At 44.6% G+C, this 16,818-nt stretch overlaps 1 protein-coding gene across 8 annotated transcripts in view; it reads right to left on the reverse strand.

The window, feature by feature from the left end:
• Window positions 1-16,818, reverse strand: part of LOC132396500 (serine/arginine-rich splicing factor 6-like) — a 124,181-nt gene that overhangs the window by 5,092 nt on the left and 102,271 nt on the right. For 2 of the 8 annotated variants that reach the window (XM_059974063.1, XM_059974061.1), the window contains exons 18-23: window positions 16,741-16,773; window positions 14,227-14,250; window positions 11,837-11,869; window positions 9,331-9,354; window positions 8,307-8,330; window positions 7,273-7,305 (exon numbers count right to left, since the gene is read on the reverse strand). In XM_059974063.1, the coding sequence (XP_059830046.1) occupies window positions 7,273-7,305; window positions 8,307-8,330; window positions 9,331-9,354; window positions 11,837-11,869; window positions 14,227-14,250; window positions 16,741-16,773 (171 nt within the window). The remainder of the gene's footprint in view (window positions 1-7,272; window positions 7,306-8,306; window positions 8,331-9,330; window positions 9,355-11,836; window positions 11,870-14,226; window positions 14,251-16,740; window positions 16,774-16,818) is intronic. The other 6 variants (XM_059974066.1, XM_059974062.1, XM_059974067.1 and 3 more) reach the window with 4 other exon arrangements.

Raw genomic sequence — 16,818 nt, forward strand, 5'->3', positions numbered from 1 at the left:
ACTAAGCAGGTTGAAAAGCTCAAACAAATAAATAGAGGGGTAGCTCAAACGGAGTGGCCTGTGGAAAGCAGCCAGTGAGTGAGTGGAGATTTGAGGCTTTGACTCGAGAGGCTTTGACAAGAAGAGACAGAGGACGAGTTTGTTCCCAGTTCGTCTTTACAATGCCTCCTGAGATGGTGATGTGCCTCTCCTGTGAGATGTGGCAGTCTTGGGGAATCTCCCCTCTCCCACAGAGTCACATCTCCCAGAAGTGCTTGTGGCTGGGCGATCTGGAAGACCGTGTGAGGAATCTGGAGCAGCAGCTGGATGACCTTTGACTCATAAGGGAGAATGAGGCAGTCATAGATGAGAGCTACAGGGAGGTAGTCACACCTAGGCTGCCGGAAGCAGGTCATTGGGTGACAGTCTGTGGGGTGAAAGCGAAGGAGAGTAGACAGGTAGTGCAGAGCACCCCTGTAGCCATTCCCCTGAATAATAAGTTTACCATCCTGGATGCTGTTGGTGAGGACGACCAACCAGGTGTGAGCCATGGTGGCAGGGCCTCTAGGACTGATTCTGACCCTGTGGTGCAGAAGGATGGGACAGAGAAGAGGAGAGCTGTCGTCATTGGAGACTCTATAGTCAGGGGAGCAGACTTTGTGGAAGTGAGAAGGAAACCCGCATGGTTTGTTGCTTCCTGGGTGCCAGGGTCTGGGCTGTCTCTGACTGGGTGCATGAAATCCTGGTATGAGAGGGAAAGCAACCAGAGGTCGTGATACATGTTGGTACCAGCGACATAGGCAGGAAGAGGGATGAGGTCCTGAAGTGTGAGTTTCGGGAACTAGGCAGAAGGCTGAAGAACAGGACCTCAAGGGTGGCGTTCTCAGGATTGCTGCCAGTGCTATTGTGATAGTGATGGTTAGAATTGGAGGAGATGGCAATTGAATGCCTGGCTGAGGAGTTGGTCCAGGGGGCAGGGTTTTAGATTTTTGGGTCATTGGGATCTCTTCTGGGGAAGGTGGGACCTGTACAGATTGGATGGGTTGCATCTGAACTCGAGGGGGAGCAATATCCTTGCTGGTAGGTTTGCTAGCATGGTTCGGGAGGGTTTAAACTAATTTGCAAGTGGGATTGGACCCAGAGCGATAGAGCAGTGAAAGAAGTGCATGGAGTAAAGCCAGATCTAATATATAGAGAGGCTTTGAGGAAAGAGAAGCAGAACAAAGGGTATAAAGGTAGTAAGGTAGAAGGGCTAAAGTGTGTGTACTTCAATGCAAGAAGCATCAGGAACAATGGTGATGAGCTGAGAGCTTGGATACATACATGGAATTATGATGTAGTGGCCATTACAGAGACTTGGCTGGCACCAGGGCAGGAATGGATTCTCAATATTCCTGGATTTCAGTGCTTTAAAAGGGATAGAGAGGGGGGAAAAGGGGAGGAGGGGTGGCATTACTGATCAGGGATACTATCACAGCTACAGAAAGGGTGGGTAATGTAGCAGGATCCTCTTTTGAGTCGGTATGGGTGGAAGTCAGGAACAGGAAGGGAGCAGTTACTCTGTCCAAGTTGCATGTCATCTTGGACAATGACTCCCATCCAATTCATAATGTACGGGTTAAGCACAGGAGTACGTTCAGCCTGAGACTCATTCCACCGAAATGTAACACTGAGCATCATAGGAAGTCATTCCTACCTGTGGCCATCAAACTTTACAACTCCTCCCTCGGAGTGTCAGACACCCTGAGCCAATAGGCTGGTCCTGGACTTATTTCCACTGGGCATGATTAACTTATTATAATTTAATTATTTATGGTTTTATATTGCTATATTTCTTCACTATTCTTGGTTGGTGTGGCTGTAACGAAACCCAATTTCCCTCGGGATCAATAAAGTATATCTGTCTGTCTGTCTCTACTGGGGGTATTCTATAGGCCCCCCGGTAGCAGCAGACATACTGAGGAGCAGATTGGGAGGCAAATTTTGGGAAGGTGCAAAAATAACAGGGTTGTTAGCATGGGTGACTGTAACTTCTCTAATATTGATTGGCACTTGATTAGTTCCAAGGGTTTAGATGGGGCAGAGTTTGTTAATTGTGTCCAGGATGGATTCCTGTCACAGTATGTTGACAGGCTGACTAGGGAGAATGCCATACTAGATCTAGTATTAGTTAACGAACTGGGTCAGGTCACAGATCTGTCAGTGGGTGAGCATCTGGGGGACAGTGATCACCACTCCCTGGCCTTTAGCATTATCATGGAAAAGGATAGAATCAGAGAGGACAGGAAAATTTTTTAATAGGGGAAGGGCAAATTATGAGGCTATAAGGCTAGAACTTGTGGCTGTGAATTGGGATGATGTTTTTACAGGGAAATGTACTATTGACATGTGGTCGATGTTTAAGGATCTCTTGCAGAATGTTAGGGATAAATTTGTCCCGGTGAGGAAGATAAAGAATGGTAGGATGGAGGAACCATGGGTGAGAAGTGAAGTGGAAAATCTAGTCAGGTGGAAGAAGGCAGCATACATGAGGTTTAGGAAGCAAGGATCAGATGGGTCTATTGAGGAATATAGAGTAGCAAGAAAGGAGCTTAAGAAGTTGCTGAGAAGAGCAAGAAGGGGGCATGAGAAGGCCTTGGCGAGTAGGGTAAAGGAAAACCCCAAGGCATTCTTCAATCATGTGAAGAACAAAAGGATGACAGGAGTGAAGGTAGGACTGATTACAGGTAAAAGTGGGAAGATGTGCCTGGAGGCTGTGGAAGTGACCGAGGTCCTCAATGAATACTTCTCCTCAGTATTCACCAATGAGAGGGAACTTGATGACAGTGAGGACAATATGAGTGAGGTTGATGTTCTGGAGCACGTTGATATTAAGGGAGAGGAGGTGTTGGAGTTGTTAAAATACATTAGGATGGATAAGTCCCTGTGGCCTGATGGAATATTCCCCAGGCTGCTCCACGAGGCGAGGGAAGAGATTGCTGAGCCTCTGGATAGGATCTTTATGTCCTCGTTGTCCATGGGAATGGTACCGGAGGATTGGAGGGAGGCGAATGTTGTCCCCTTGTTCAATAAAGGTAGCAGGGATAGTCCAGGTAATTATAGACCAGTGAGCCTTGCGACTGTGGTGGGAAAGCTGTTGGAAAAGATTCTTAGAGATAGGATCTATGGGCATTTAGAGAATCATGGTCTGATCAGGGACAGTCAGCATGGCTTTGTGAAGGGCAGATCGTGCCTAACAAGCCTGATAGAGTTATTTGAGGAGGTGACCAGGCATATAGATGAGGGTAGTGTAGTGGATGTGTTCTACATAGATTTTAGTAAGGCATTTGATAAGTTTCCACGTGGTAGGCTTATTCAGAAAATCAGAAGGCATGGGATCCAAGGAAATTTAGCCGGGTGGATTCAGAATTGGCTTGCCTGCAGAAGGCAGAAGGTCGTGGTGGAGGAAGTACATTCAAATTGGAGGGTTGTGACTAGTGGTATCCCACAAGGATCTGTTCTGGGACCTCTAATTTTCGTGATTTTTATTAACGACCTGGATGTGGGAGTAGAAGGGTGGGTTGGCAAGTTTGTAGATGACACAAAGGATGGTGGTGTTGTGGATAGTGTAGAGGATTGTCGAAGATTGCAGAGAGGCATTGATAGGATGCAGAAGTGGGCTAAGAAGTGGCAGATGGAGTTCAACCCGGAGAAGTGTGAGGTGGTACATTTTGGAAGGACAAGCTCCAAGGCAGAGTATAAAGTAAATGGCGGGATTCTTGGGTAGTGTGGAGCAGAGGGATGTGGGGGTACATGTCCACAGATCCCTGAAAGTTACCTCACAGGTAGATAGGGTAGTTGAGAAAGCTTATGGGGTGTTAGCTTTCATAAGTTGAGGGATAGAGTTTAAGAGTCGCGATGTAATGATGCAGCTCTATAAAATTCTAGTTAGGCCACACTTGGAGTACTGTGTCCAGTTCTGGTCGCCTCACTATAGGAAGGATGTGAAAGCATTGGAAAGGGTACAGAGGAGATTTACCAGGATGCTGCCTGGTTTATAGAGTATGGATTATGATCAGAGATTAAGTGAGCTAGGGCTTTACTCTTTGGAGAGAAGCAGATGAGAGGAGACATGATAGACGTGTACAAGATATTAAGAGGAATAGACAGAGTGGATAGCCAGTACCTCTTCCCCAGGGCACCACTGCTCAGTACAAGAGGACATGGCTTTAAGGTAAGAGAAGGGAAGTTCAAGGGGGATATTAGAGGAAGGTTTTTCACTCAGAGAGTGGTTGGTGCGTGGAATGCACTGTCTGAGTCAGTGGTGGAGGCAGATACACTAGTGAAGTTTAAGAGATTACTAGACAGGTATATGGAGGAATTTAAGCAGGGGGGTTATATGGGAGGCAGGGTTTGAGGGTCTGTGATGTGCTGTACTATTCTATGTTCTATGTTCTAACTTGATTTTCTCAAGGAGGTGATGAAAGGGATGATGAAGTTAGAGCTGTGGATGTTGCTGACATGGAGTCTGGGAAGGCCTTTGACAAGATGGTTCATGGGAGGTTGATGCAGAAGATTAAGATGTATGGGATCCATGGTGATTTAGCTTGCCCACTGAAGGCAGAGGGTGGTGGTGAATGGGACTTACTCTAGCTGTACTCTGCAGGGATCTGTAGTAGGTCCATTTATATATACATATAAATGACATGAGTGAAAACATGGGTGGATGGGTGAGTAGGTTTGCAGGTATGAATAACATGGGATACTGGGAAAGGATACAACAGGATCTATATAGGTTGAAGATATGAATAGTGAAATTACAGATGAACTTTACCTGGTCAAATGGTGAGCACTTCAAAGACAATGGCCACAACTGCCTGGCCTTTACAGCATGGAAAAGTATGTAATTGGGGGTGGGGGAAAGTTATGATACTATTAGGCAGGAACTGAAGAGCATAAATTGAGAATAGATATACTCAAGAAAATGCACATCAGGAATGTGGAGATTGTTTAGGAAGCACGCTGGGGGTTCTGGATAGGTTTCCCCATAGAGATAGGGAAAAGATGGTAGGGATAAGGAACCGTTGTTGATGAGAGATGTGGAACATTCAGTCAAGGTTAAGTAGGAAGCTCTGAAGGTTTAGGAAACAAGGATCAGTCAGGGCTCTACTGAGTGATAAAGTAGCCAGGAAGGAGCTGAAGAATAAGAAGAGCTAAAAGGGCCATGAGAAGGCCTTGGTGAGTAGGATTAAGGAAAACCCCAGGAAGAACAGGAGGATGGCAAGAGTGAGAATTGGACCGATCAGGGATAGTACAGGATACTAGTACAGGAAACTAGTACAGGAAACTAGTACAGGAAACTAGTACAGGAAACTAGTACAGGATACTAGTACAGGATACTAGGACAGGATACTAGGACAGGATACTAGTACAGGAAACTAGTACAGGAAACTAGTACAGGATACTAGGACAGGATACTAGTACAGGATACTAGGACAGGATACTAGTACAGGATACTAGTACAGGATACTAGTACAGGAAACTAGTATAGGAAACTAGTACAGGATACTAGGACAGGATACTAGTACAGGATACTAGTACAGGATACTAGTACAGGAAACTAGTACAGGATACTAGTACAGGATACTAGTACAGGATACTAGTACAGGAAACTAGTACAGGATACTAGTACAGGATACTAGTACAGGATACTAGTACAGGATACTAGGACAGGATACTAGTACAGGATACTAGTACAGGATACTAGGACAGGATACTAGTACAGGAAACAGGAGGTGATTAATGAACACTTTGCTTCAGTATTCACAGCTGAAGTTTGTGAAGACAATGTAAAACAGGCAGAGGCACTTGAATATGTCAGTGTTCAGAAAGAGGCTGTGCTAGAATTTTTGACAAATATTTGTATCGATAAGTCCCGGAGATGGGTGTAATTTATCCTAGGTTACTATGAGAAACGAGGTAAGAGAGTGCTGCATCTTTGGAAATGATCTTTAAGTCCTCATTAGCTACAGGAGTAGCACCAGATGATTGGACGGTGGCAAATGTTATTCCTTTCTTCTAGAAAGGCTGAAGTGGTAACCCCAGGAATTATAGATCTGTGGTAAGTTAATTATTGGAGAAGATTCTTAGAGACAGGATTTATGAACATTTGGAGAAACACAGTAAGATTTGGGATAGTCAACATGGCTTTGTGCGGGGCCTCACGAGCCTGACTGAATCCTTTGAGGATGTGACAAAGGACAATGATGAAGGTGGAGCAGTGAATGTGGTGTACATGGATTTGATAAGATTCCCCATGTTAGGCTCATTCAGAAAGCCAGGAGGCATGTAATCCGGGGATACTTGGCTGTGTGGATACCGAATTGGCTTGAATGGAGGGTGGTTGTAGATGGAGCATATACTGCCTTAGTGACCAATATTGTTCCACAGGGATCTGCTGTGGCTCCCCTGCATATGTGATTTTTCTAAGCTTCTTGGTTGAGGAAATGGAAGAGTAGGATGGTAAGTTTACAGATGATATGAAGATCGGTGGTGTTGTGGATAGAATAGAAGGTTGAAATGGGACAATGACAGGATGTAGGGCTGGCCTGAGAAGTGGCAGATGGAGTTCAATCCTGAAAAGTGTGAAGTGATTCACTTTGGAAGGTTGAATATGAGGACAGAATTCAGAGTTTTTCCCAGGACAGAAATAGCTGAAATGAAGGGGGATAATTTTAAAGAGATTGGAATAAAGTATAAGGGGAATGTCAGAATGATGGAAAGATAGAGGGCTACATAGGAGGGAAGGGTTAGATTGACCTTAGAGTCAGTTGAAAGATCAACATCACAGGTCGAAGAGTCTGCACTGTGCTGTGACTTTCTATGGACTATGATCCATTGCAGTTTGGGAGATCAAATATACAGGGGTCATACACTGCTAACAGCAAGGCCCTTAATAGTGATGTTGTTCTGCGGGCTTTTGGAGTCTAAGACAATAGCTCCCTGAGGAGGTTGCACAGGTTGATAGGTGGCAAAGGAGGCACATGGCATGCTTGTCTTTATTAGTCGAGGAATTCTTTTCAGAAACTGGGATGTTCTTTTTTCTTTAAAACTGCATCTGGATTATTGTATTCAGTTCTGCTAATAGGATGGATATCAAGGCATTGGAGAGGGTGCAGTGGAGGTTTACCAGGATGCATGCATTGAAGGTGAGAGATGATATTAAGAGCAGTAGGGGTCTGGAATGTTCATGTTTCCAGACTCCTTCCTCAGGAATCAAGGAGTTGGCATTTATTTTCAGGTGATGATACTCACAGAGTTGTGTTCATTGCTCCTGCTGCGTGATCTCTGTGAACAAAGAGGAAAATGAAGATTACTAGGAGTGGACTCACCCAACTGATGACAGCAGGACCAGGGGGGATTGATGAAGGCCCTTTAGAAACATGGAGGGTTGATAAATACACAAACTGACAGTTACAACCACTCCTGGGTGAACAAAACCCACAAGTACCCACCATATAGGTAATGAGGAATAGGAGGCCATTCAGCCCTTTGGGTCTGCTGCAGCTCAGTGGTGGAGCTTCCAGTTCTGTCTCACTCCCCTCTTCCCACAGTCCTGTAATGCTTTCCCAATCCAGGCTTCCTCCAGTTCATTTCAACATTCCTGTGAATCTTTTCCCATCTCTGTTCAGGCAGCAATCCCAGACCACAACAGCTCTCTGCCCAGAGGGTTTAATTAGTTTGCTAGTGGGATGGTAACAGAGAACCAGATCAGGGTGTGGAGGGATAGTGAAGCAGGAAGAGGTCAAGACAAGAGCAAGGGAATAGAGAAGATGGGAATGATGGGTTGCAGTCTGTCTATTTAAATACTGGGAGTATTAAGGGTGATGGGGATGAAAGAGCATACATCACTACATAGAACTGACTGTCAAGCAGACTTGGTTGAGGGTGGAACAAGACTGGGTGCTTTGTGTTCTGGGGTTTCGAGGAAATCTGAATAATGTTAATGACCACAGAGTCCGAATCCATAGATCACTGAAAGAAGTTGATAAATGATAAAGTTGGCTTGTGACCTGCTTACATTTATTTGGTTCAGGAGTTAGGCAGTTATGTTACAGCTTTATTAAACTCCAGTTCGGCCACATCTAGAGATTGCAATCAATTCTGGTCATTCCATTATAGGATGGATATCAAGGCATTGGAGAGGGTGCAGTGGAGGTTTACCAGGATGCATGCATTGAAGGTGAGAGATGATATTAGGAGCAGTAGGGCTCTGGAATGTTCATGTTTCCAGACTCCTTCCTCAGGAATCAAGGAGTTGGCATTTATTTTCAGGTGATGATACTCACAGACTTGCTCTTGCGGCGTGATCTCTGTGAACAAAGAGGAAAATGAAGATTACCAGGAGTGGACTCCCCCAAGTGATGACAGCAGGACCAAGGGGGATTGATGAAGGCCCTTTAGAAACGTGGAGGGTTGATAAATACACAAACTGACAGTTACAACCACTCCTGGGTGAACAAAACCCACAAGTACCCACCATATAGGTAATGAGGAATAGGAGGCCATTCAGCCCTTTGGGTCTGCTGCAGCTCAGTGGTGGAGCTTCCAGTTCTGTCTCACCCCCCTCTTCCCACAGTCCTGTAATGCTTTCCCAATCCAGGCTTACTCCAGTTCATTTCAACATTCCTGTGAATCTTTTCCCATCTCTGTTCGGGCAGCAATCCCAGACCACAACAGCTCTTTGCCCAGAGGGTTTAATTAGTTTGCTAGTGGGATGGTAACAGAGAACCAGATCAGGGTGTGGAGGGATTGTGAGCAGGAAGAAGTCGAGACAAGAGCAAGGGAATAGAGAAGATGGGAATGATGGGTTGCAGTCTGTCTATTTAAATACTGGGAGTATTAAGGGTGATGGGGATGAAAGAGCATACATCACTACATAGAACTGACTGTCAAGCAGACTTGGTTGAGGGTGGAACAAGACTGGGTGCTTAGTGTTCTGGGGTTTCGAGGAAATCTGAATAATGTTAATGACCACAGAGTCCGAATCCATAGATCACTGAAAGAAGTTGATAAATGATAAAGTAGGCTTGTGACCTGCTTACATTTATTTGGTTCAGGAGTTAGGCAGTTATGTTACAGCTTTATTAAACTCCAGTTCGGCCACATCTAGAGATTGCAATCAATTCTGGTCATTCCATTATAGGATGGATATCAAGGCATTGGAGAGGGTGCAGTGGAGGTTTACCAGGATGCATGCATTGAAGGTGAGAGATGATATTAAGAGCAGTAGGGCTCTGGAATGTTCATGTTTCCAGACTCCTTCCTCAGGAATCAAGGAGTTGGCATTTATTTTCAGGTGATGATACTCACAGACTTGCTCTTGCGGCGTGATCTCTGTGAACAAAGAGGAAAATGAAGATTACCAGGAGTGGACTCACCCAAGTGATGACAGCAGGACCAGGGGGGATTGATGAAGGCCCTTTAGAAACGTGGAGTGTTGATAAATACACAAACTGACAGTTACAACCACTCCTGGGTGAACAAAACCCACAAGTACCCACCATATAGGTAATGAGGAATAGGAGGCCATTCAGCCCTTTGGGTCTGCTGCAGCTCAGTGGTGGAGCTTCCAGTTCTGTCTCACTCCCCTCTTCCCACAGTCCTGTAATGCTTTCCCAATCCAGGCTTACTCCAGTTCATTTCAACATTCCTGTGAATCTTTTCCCATCTCTGTTCGGGCAGCAATCCCAGATCACAACAGCTCTTTGCCCAGAGGGTTTAATTAGTTTGTTACTGGGATGGTAACAGAGAACCAGATCAGGGTGTGGAGGGATTGGAAGGCAGGAAGATGTCGAGACAAGAGCAAGGGAATAGAGAAAATGGGAATGATGGGTTGCAGTCTGTCTATTTAAATACTTGGAGTATTAAGGGTGATGGGGATGAAAGAGTATGCATCACTGCATAGAACTGACTGTTAAGCAGATTTGGTTGAAGGTGGAACAAGACTGGGTGCTTAGTGTTCTGGGGTTTCGAGGAAATCTGAATAATGTTAATGACCACAGAGTCCGAGTCCACAGATCACTGAAAGAAGTTGATAAATGATAAAGTAGGCTTGTGACCTGCTTACATTTATTCAGTTCAGGAGTTAGGCAGTTTTGGCACAGCTTTATTAAACTCCAGTTCGGCCACATCTGAAAATTGCTATCAATTCTGGTCATTCCATTATAGGAAAGATGTCGAGGCATTGGAGAGGATGCAGAGAAGGTTTAGCAGTGGTGTGCATTTAAGCTGAAAGGGAGTAATTTGAAAGGAGTAGTGTGGGGTAAGCTTTTTCTTTACACAAATTGATGCGTATATGGAATAGGAGTGGTGGGTGCCTGGAACGGGGGGTGATACCTGGAAAGGTGTAGTAGGTATCTGAATAGAGTGGTGTGAAGACAAATTCAATAGTTGTATTTAAGAGGCTCTTAGAATTGTTTGGGTAGAATGGATTTGTTTAGTTGGGCATTTGATTACTGATTTAGTTAGTTCATCACAACATCGTGGGCTGAAGCAAGGCCTGTTCTGTACTCTTCTAAGTTGTACAAAATATTTTTGACACCTGCCAGCTCTATTTCCTACAGTCACCCTTCTTCCTGCCACCCTTTCCCTATTCAGTCTCCCTTTAACCTGCTCTGCTCCAGATATCAAAATGACTTCTCTAGGCTCTTGCCATGAAGCATCCTATCCCAGCATTGTTCCTGGAAATTCAAACGTGGAAAAAAAGTCCTGAGGGAGGCAGCTTCTCAATGAATAAGTTCATTGTTCATTCAGTGTAGTAGGGCACTTTCTACAAGAATGAATGGGATATGAACGTAGCTGTGCCGAGTGAGTTTGTAGCGGACACTTCGTTTGCATCGGTGGTGAAGCTGAAAGTGAGGAGGGTAGTCAGAAGTGACAGAACGATATTGATCAAATTGGAATTTAATGCTGAGAACTGTGAGCTGAATGACACGAGGAGGAGGCAGAAGTGTGTAAATACACCTGACTGGTCGAGCTCATAGAGAGCACTGTGAAACAGAGGAACCTCAGAATACAGGTCAGGGAAACCCTGGAGGTGAGGGTAAAGGTAGATCCGGGATACCTGCCCTCATTATCTGAGTATGGAACATTTCAGTTATGAGATAACGTAGAGACTCGGTCAGATCTCCCTGGAGAAGTGGACTGAGGGAACAACTGCTTCAGGTGTACTGAGGTGAGAGGGACAGGTATGGTAGACAGAGGGATCATTTCTAAGACTAGATGGGGAAAGGTGGAATGTGAGGGAGATCTGAGGAAGTCCCTGAGGGTGGCTATAATCTAGAACACACAGCCTGTGGGGTTTCTGGAAGCAGGGTCTTCCACAATGCAGAAAATATCTGCATGCGCTGCTAAATCACCAAGGTCCAGTCGCTATGGCCCAAGTGCTAAACAAGAGAAAATCTGCAGACGCTGGAAATCCGAGCAACACACAAAATGCTGGACAAAATCTTTTCCAAGATACTGCCTGGCCTGCTGAGTTCCTCCAGCATTTTGTATGTATTGCTTTGTCCAAGTGCTGTTTCCCACAATCAATTTCCCTCTCTCCTTCCCATTCTTGACTTTCTCTGTATCTGTCTCACACCTTCCATAAACTACCATTCCCTGCTTAATTCTCTCTTCATTCTCTTTTCATACTCCCACCCACCCTTCTCTCCATACTCCGCCTCCCGATTTCTGCTTCCTTCCTCTTTCTATATCTCCCCCACACCACTTTGCTCGTCACCATTATCAGTTCCACTGTCCACCAATGTTTGGATCCAAACACCTTCCTCGTGGATCAAGGAGTTTGTGTTTGGTTTCAGGAGATGATACTCACATTTCGCCGTCGTCTGCTCCTCTGGCCTGATCTCTGTGAACAAAGAGGAAAGGGCAGGTTATCAGAAGGTGACTGACTCAAGTGATGACAGCAGGACCAGGGGGGATGATGAAGCTCCTTTAGAAACGATCAGAGGTGATGAATGCAACTACTCCACCTCTGTTCAGGCAGCAATGGCAGACCTCAGCAACTCTCCAGATGGAGGGTTTAAACTTGTCTGGCAGTGGGATAGGAACCAAAGAAACTGGTCAGTAAAACGGTGGGATTGTGAGACAGGTAGATGTCAAGGACCAGCAAGTACAAGCAGGAGCCTGGGAATAGACGTGTGTCTTTACTTTAATGCTGGATGTATGATAGCAGAAGCGATGAAAGAGCATGCATCTCTACATGGAACTGAGAAGTCCTGGTCATTACAGAGACTTGGTTGAGAGAGGAACAGGATTGGATGCATAAAGCTCTTGGGTTTTGTTCAAACATTAACAATATAGTTGAGCTGAGCGATCATCGGGTCCAAGTCTACAGTTCACAGGAATGGAGGCAGTTCGGTTGGAAAAACATGAGAAGATGCATTATTACACCGTCTCAGAAATCCCATTATGATAGTAATGTCCTTCTTTCCTGGAGACATTGTGGAAATCAGAATGCAAACCATTATCATAGTTTCTGCGAATGCCCCATTATCAAAGATAATTGGAGAGGGATACACAATGCCGTAAAAGACATCTTTAAATGTGAAAAACCCTTAGAAAGTAAGACCATATATCTTGGGTATATACCTGAAGAATGGTTGTAAAAAGAGATAAATATTTAATGAATATACTGTTGGTGGCTGGTAAAATGACTCTTACTAGGAAATGGTTATCACAGGAGAGCCCAGCTTTAAATACTATGGATGGAAATTACATGGATATTTACAAAATGGAGAAGATAACAGCATCTGTTAATCATAAGTTGGAACAATTTGATTCATACTGGGAAAATTGGTTTAACTACCTAACATCTCATAGCCCTGATTTTATTTCACAAATCAATGAATATGTTTTCAAAAACAGGGTCACTCCCTACTTGTACATAGTTTTCTCCTGTCTTCTTGTTTTTTCTCTCTTTTCTGTAAGTGTATACCTCAGATAAATATTATGTGGGGAATGGTGGCAATTATGACTCTATGATATATACGTACAAGATCTGAAATACATCTTATGGAAATGTTTGATTAACTTCAATAAAAAATGAATTACAAAACAAACACTATATGATTTGGGATAGTCAACATGGCTTTGTGCGGGGCCTCACGAGCCTGACTGAATCCTTTGAGGATGTGACAAAGGACAATGATGAAGGTGGAGCAGTGAATATGGTGTACATGGATTTGATAAGATTCCCCATGTTAGGCTCATTCAGAAAGCCAGGAGGCATGTAATCCGGGGATACTTGGCTGTGTGGATACCGAATTGGCTTGAATGGAGGGTGGTTGTAGATGGAGCATATACTGCCTTAGTGACCAATATTGTTCCACAGGGATCTGCTGTGGCTCCCCTGCATATGTGATTTTTCTAAGCTTCTTGGTTGAGGAAATGGAAGAGTAGGATGGTAAGTTTACAGATGATATGAAGATCGGTGGTGTTGTGGATAGAATAGAAGGTTGAAATGGGACAATGACAGGATGTAGGGCTGGCCTGAGAAGTGGCAGATGGAGTTCAATCCTGAAAAGTGTGAAGTGATTCACTTTGGAAGGTTGAATATGAGGACAGAATTCAGAGTTTTTCCCAGGACAGAAATAGCTGAAATGAAGGGGGATAATTTTAAAGAGATTGGAATAAAGTATAAGGGGAAAGTCAGAATGATAGAAAGATAGAGGGCTACGTAGGAGGGAAGGGTTAGATTGACCTTAGAGTCAGTTGAAAGATCAACATCACAGGTCGAAGAGTCTGCACTGTGCTGTGACTTTCTATGGACTATAATCCATTGCAATTTGGGAGATTGGGAGATCAAATGTACAGAGGTCATACACTGCTAACAGCAAGGCCCTTAATAGTGATGTTGTTCTGCGGGCTTTTGGAGTCTAAGACAATAGCTCCCTGAGGAGGTTGCACAGGTTGATAGGTGGCAAAGGAGGCACATGGCATGCTTGTCTTTATTAGTCGAGGAATTCTTTTCCGAAACTGGGATGTTCTTTTTTCTTTAAAACTGCATCTGGATTATTGTATTCAGTTCTGCTAATAGGATGGATATCAAGGCATTGGAGAGGGTGCAGTGGAGGTTTACCAGGATGCATGCATTGAAGGTGAGAGATGATATTAGGAGCAGTAGGGCTCTGGAATGTTCATGTTTCCAGACTCCTTCCTCAGGAATCAAGGAGTTGGCATTTATTTTCAGGTGATGATACTCACAGACTTGCTCTTGCGGCGTGATCTCTGTGAACAAAGAGGAAAATGAAGATTACCAGGAGTGGACTCACCCAAGTGATGACAGCAGGACCAGGGGGGATTGATGAAGGCCCTTTAGAAACGTGGAGTGTTGATAAATACACAAACTGACAGTTACAACCACTCCTGGGTGAACAAAACCCACAAGTACCCACCATATAGGTAATGAGGAATAGGAGGCCATTCAGCCCTTTGGGTCTGCTGCAGCTCAGTGGTGGAGCTTCCAGTTCTGTCTCACTCCCCTCTTCCCACAGTCCTGTAATGCTTTCCCAATCCAGGCTTACTCCAGTTCATTTCAACATTCCTGTGAATCTTTTCCCATCTCTGTTCAGGCAGCAATCCCAGATCACAACAGCTCTCTGCCCAGAGGGTTTAATTAGTTTGTTAGTGGGATGGTAACAGAGAACCAGATCAGGGTGTGGAGGGATTGTGAGCAGGAAGAGGTCGAGACAAGAGCAAGGGAATAGAGAAGATGGGAATGATGGGTTGCAGTCTGTCTATTTAAATACTTGGAGTATTAAGGGTGATGGGGATGAAAGAGTATGCATCACTACATAGAACTGACTGTTAAGCAGACTTGGTTGAAGGTGGAACAAGACTGGGTGCTTAGTGTTCTGGGGTTTCGAGGAAATCTGAATAACGTTGATAACCACAGAGTCCGAGTCCATAGATCACTGAAAGAAGTTGATAAATGATAAAGTTGGCTTGTGACCTGCTTACATTTATTCAGTTCAGGAGTTAGGCAGTTTTGGCACAGCTTTATTAAACTCCAGTTCGGCCACATCTGAAAATTGCTATCAATTCTGGTCATTCCATTATAGGAAAGATGTCGAGGCATTGGAGAGGATGCAGAGAAGGTTTAGCAGTGGTGTGCATTTAAGCTGAAAGGGAGTAATTTGAAAGGAGTAGTGTGGGGTAAGCTTTTTCTTTACACAAATTGATGCGTATATGGAATAGGAGTGGTGGGTGCCTGGAACGGGGTGGTGATACCTGGAAAGGTGTAGTAGGTATCTGAATAGAGTGGTGTGAAGACAAATTCAATAGTTGTTTTTAAGAGGCTCTTAGAATTGTTTGGGTAGAATGGATTTGTTTAGTTGGGCATTTGATTACTGATTTAGTTAGTTCATCACAACATCGTGGGCTGAAGCAAGGCCTGTTCTGTACTCTTCTAAGTTGTACAAAATATTTTTGACACCTGCCAGCTCTATTTCCTACAGTCACCCTCCTTCCTGCCACCCTTTCCCTATTCAGTCTCCCTTTAACCTGCTCTGCTCCAGATATGAAAATGACTTCTCTAGGCTCTTCCCATGAAGCATCCTATCCCAGCATTGTTCCTGGAAATTTGAATGTGGAAAAAAAGTCCTGAGGGAGGCAGCTTCTCAATGAATAAGTTCATTGTTCATTCAGTGTAGTAGGGCACTTTCTACAAGAATGAAGGGGATATGAACGTAGCTGTGCCGAGTGAGTTTGTAGCGGACACTTCGTTTGCATCGGCGGTGAAGCTGAAAGTGAGGAGGATAGTCAGAAGTGACAGAATGATACCGATCAAATTGGAATTTAATGCTGAGAACTGTGAGCTGAATGATACGAGGAGGAGGCAGAAGTGTGTAAATACACCTGACTGGTCGAGCTCATAGAGAGCACTGTGAAACAGAGGAACCTCAGAATACAGGTCAGGGAAACCCTGGAGGTGAGGGTAAAGGTAGATCCGGGATACCTGCCCTCATTATCTGAGTACGGAACATTTCAGTTATGAGATAACGTAGAGACTCGGTCAGATTTCCCTGGAGAAGTGGACTGAGGGAACAACTGCTTCAGGTGTACTGAGGTGAGAGGGACAGGTATGGTAGACAGAGGGATCATTTCTAAGACTAGTTGGGGATAGGTGGAGTATGAGGGAGATCTGAGGAAGTCCCTTTCCTACTGAGGGTGGCTATAATCTGGAACACGCTGCCTGTGGGGTTTCTGGAAGCAAGGTCTTCCACAATGCAGAAAATATCTGCATGCGCTGCTAAATCACCAAGCTCCAGTCACTAAGGCCCAAGTACTAAGCAAGAGAAAATCTGCAGACGCTGGAAATCCGAGCAACACACAAAATGCTGGACAAAATCTTTTCCAAGATACTGCCTGGCCTGCTGAGTTCCTCCAGCATTTTGTATGTATTGCTTTGTCCAAGTGCTGTTTCCCACAATCAATTTCCCTCTCTCCTTCCCATTCTTGACTTTCTCTGTATCTGTCTCACACCTTCCATAAACTACCATTCCCTGCTTAATTCTCTCTTCATTCTCTTTTCATACTCCCACCCACCCTTCTCTCCATACTCCGCCTCCCGATTTCTGCTTCCTTCCTCTTTCTATATCTCCCCCACCCCACTTTGCTCGTCACCATTATCAGTTCCACTGTCCACCAACGTTTGGATCCAAACACCTTCCTCGTGGATCAAGGAGTTTGTGTTTGGTTTCAGGAGATGATACTCACATTTCGCCGTCGTCTGCTCCTCTGGCCTGATCTCTGTGAACAAAGAGGAAAGGGCAGGTTATCAGAAGGTGACTGACT

Source organism: Hypanus sabinus, chromosome 7 (genome assembly GCF_030144855.1).
Source record: "Hypanus sabinus isolate sHypSab1 chromosome 7, sHypSab1.hap1, whole genome shotgun sequence".
Classification (NCBI taxonomy): domain Eukaryota; kingdom Metazoa; phylum Chordata; class Chondrichthyes; order Myliobatiformes; family Dasyatidae; genus Hypanus; species Hypanus sabinus.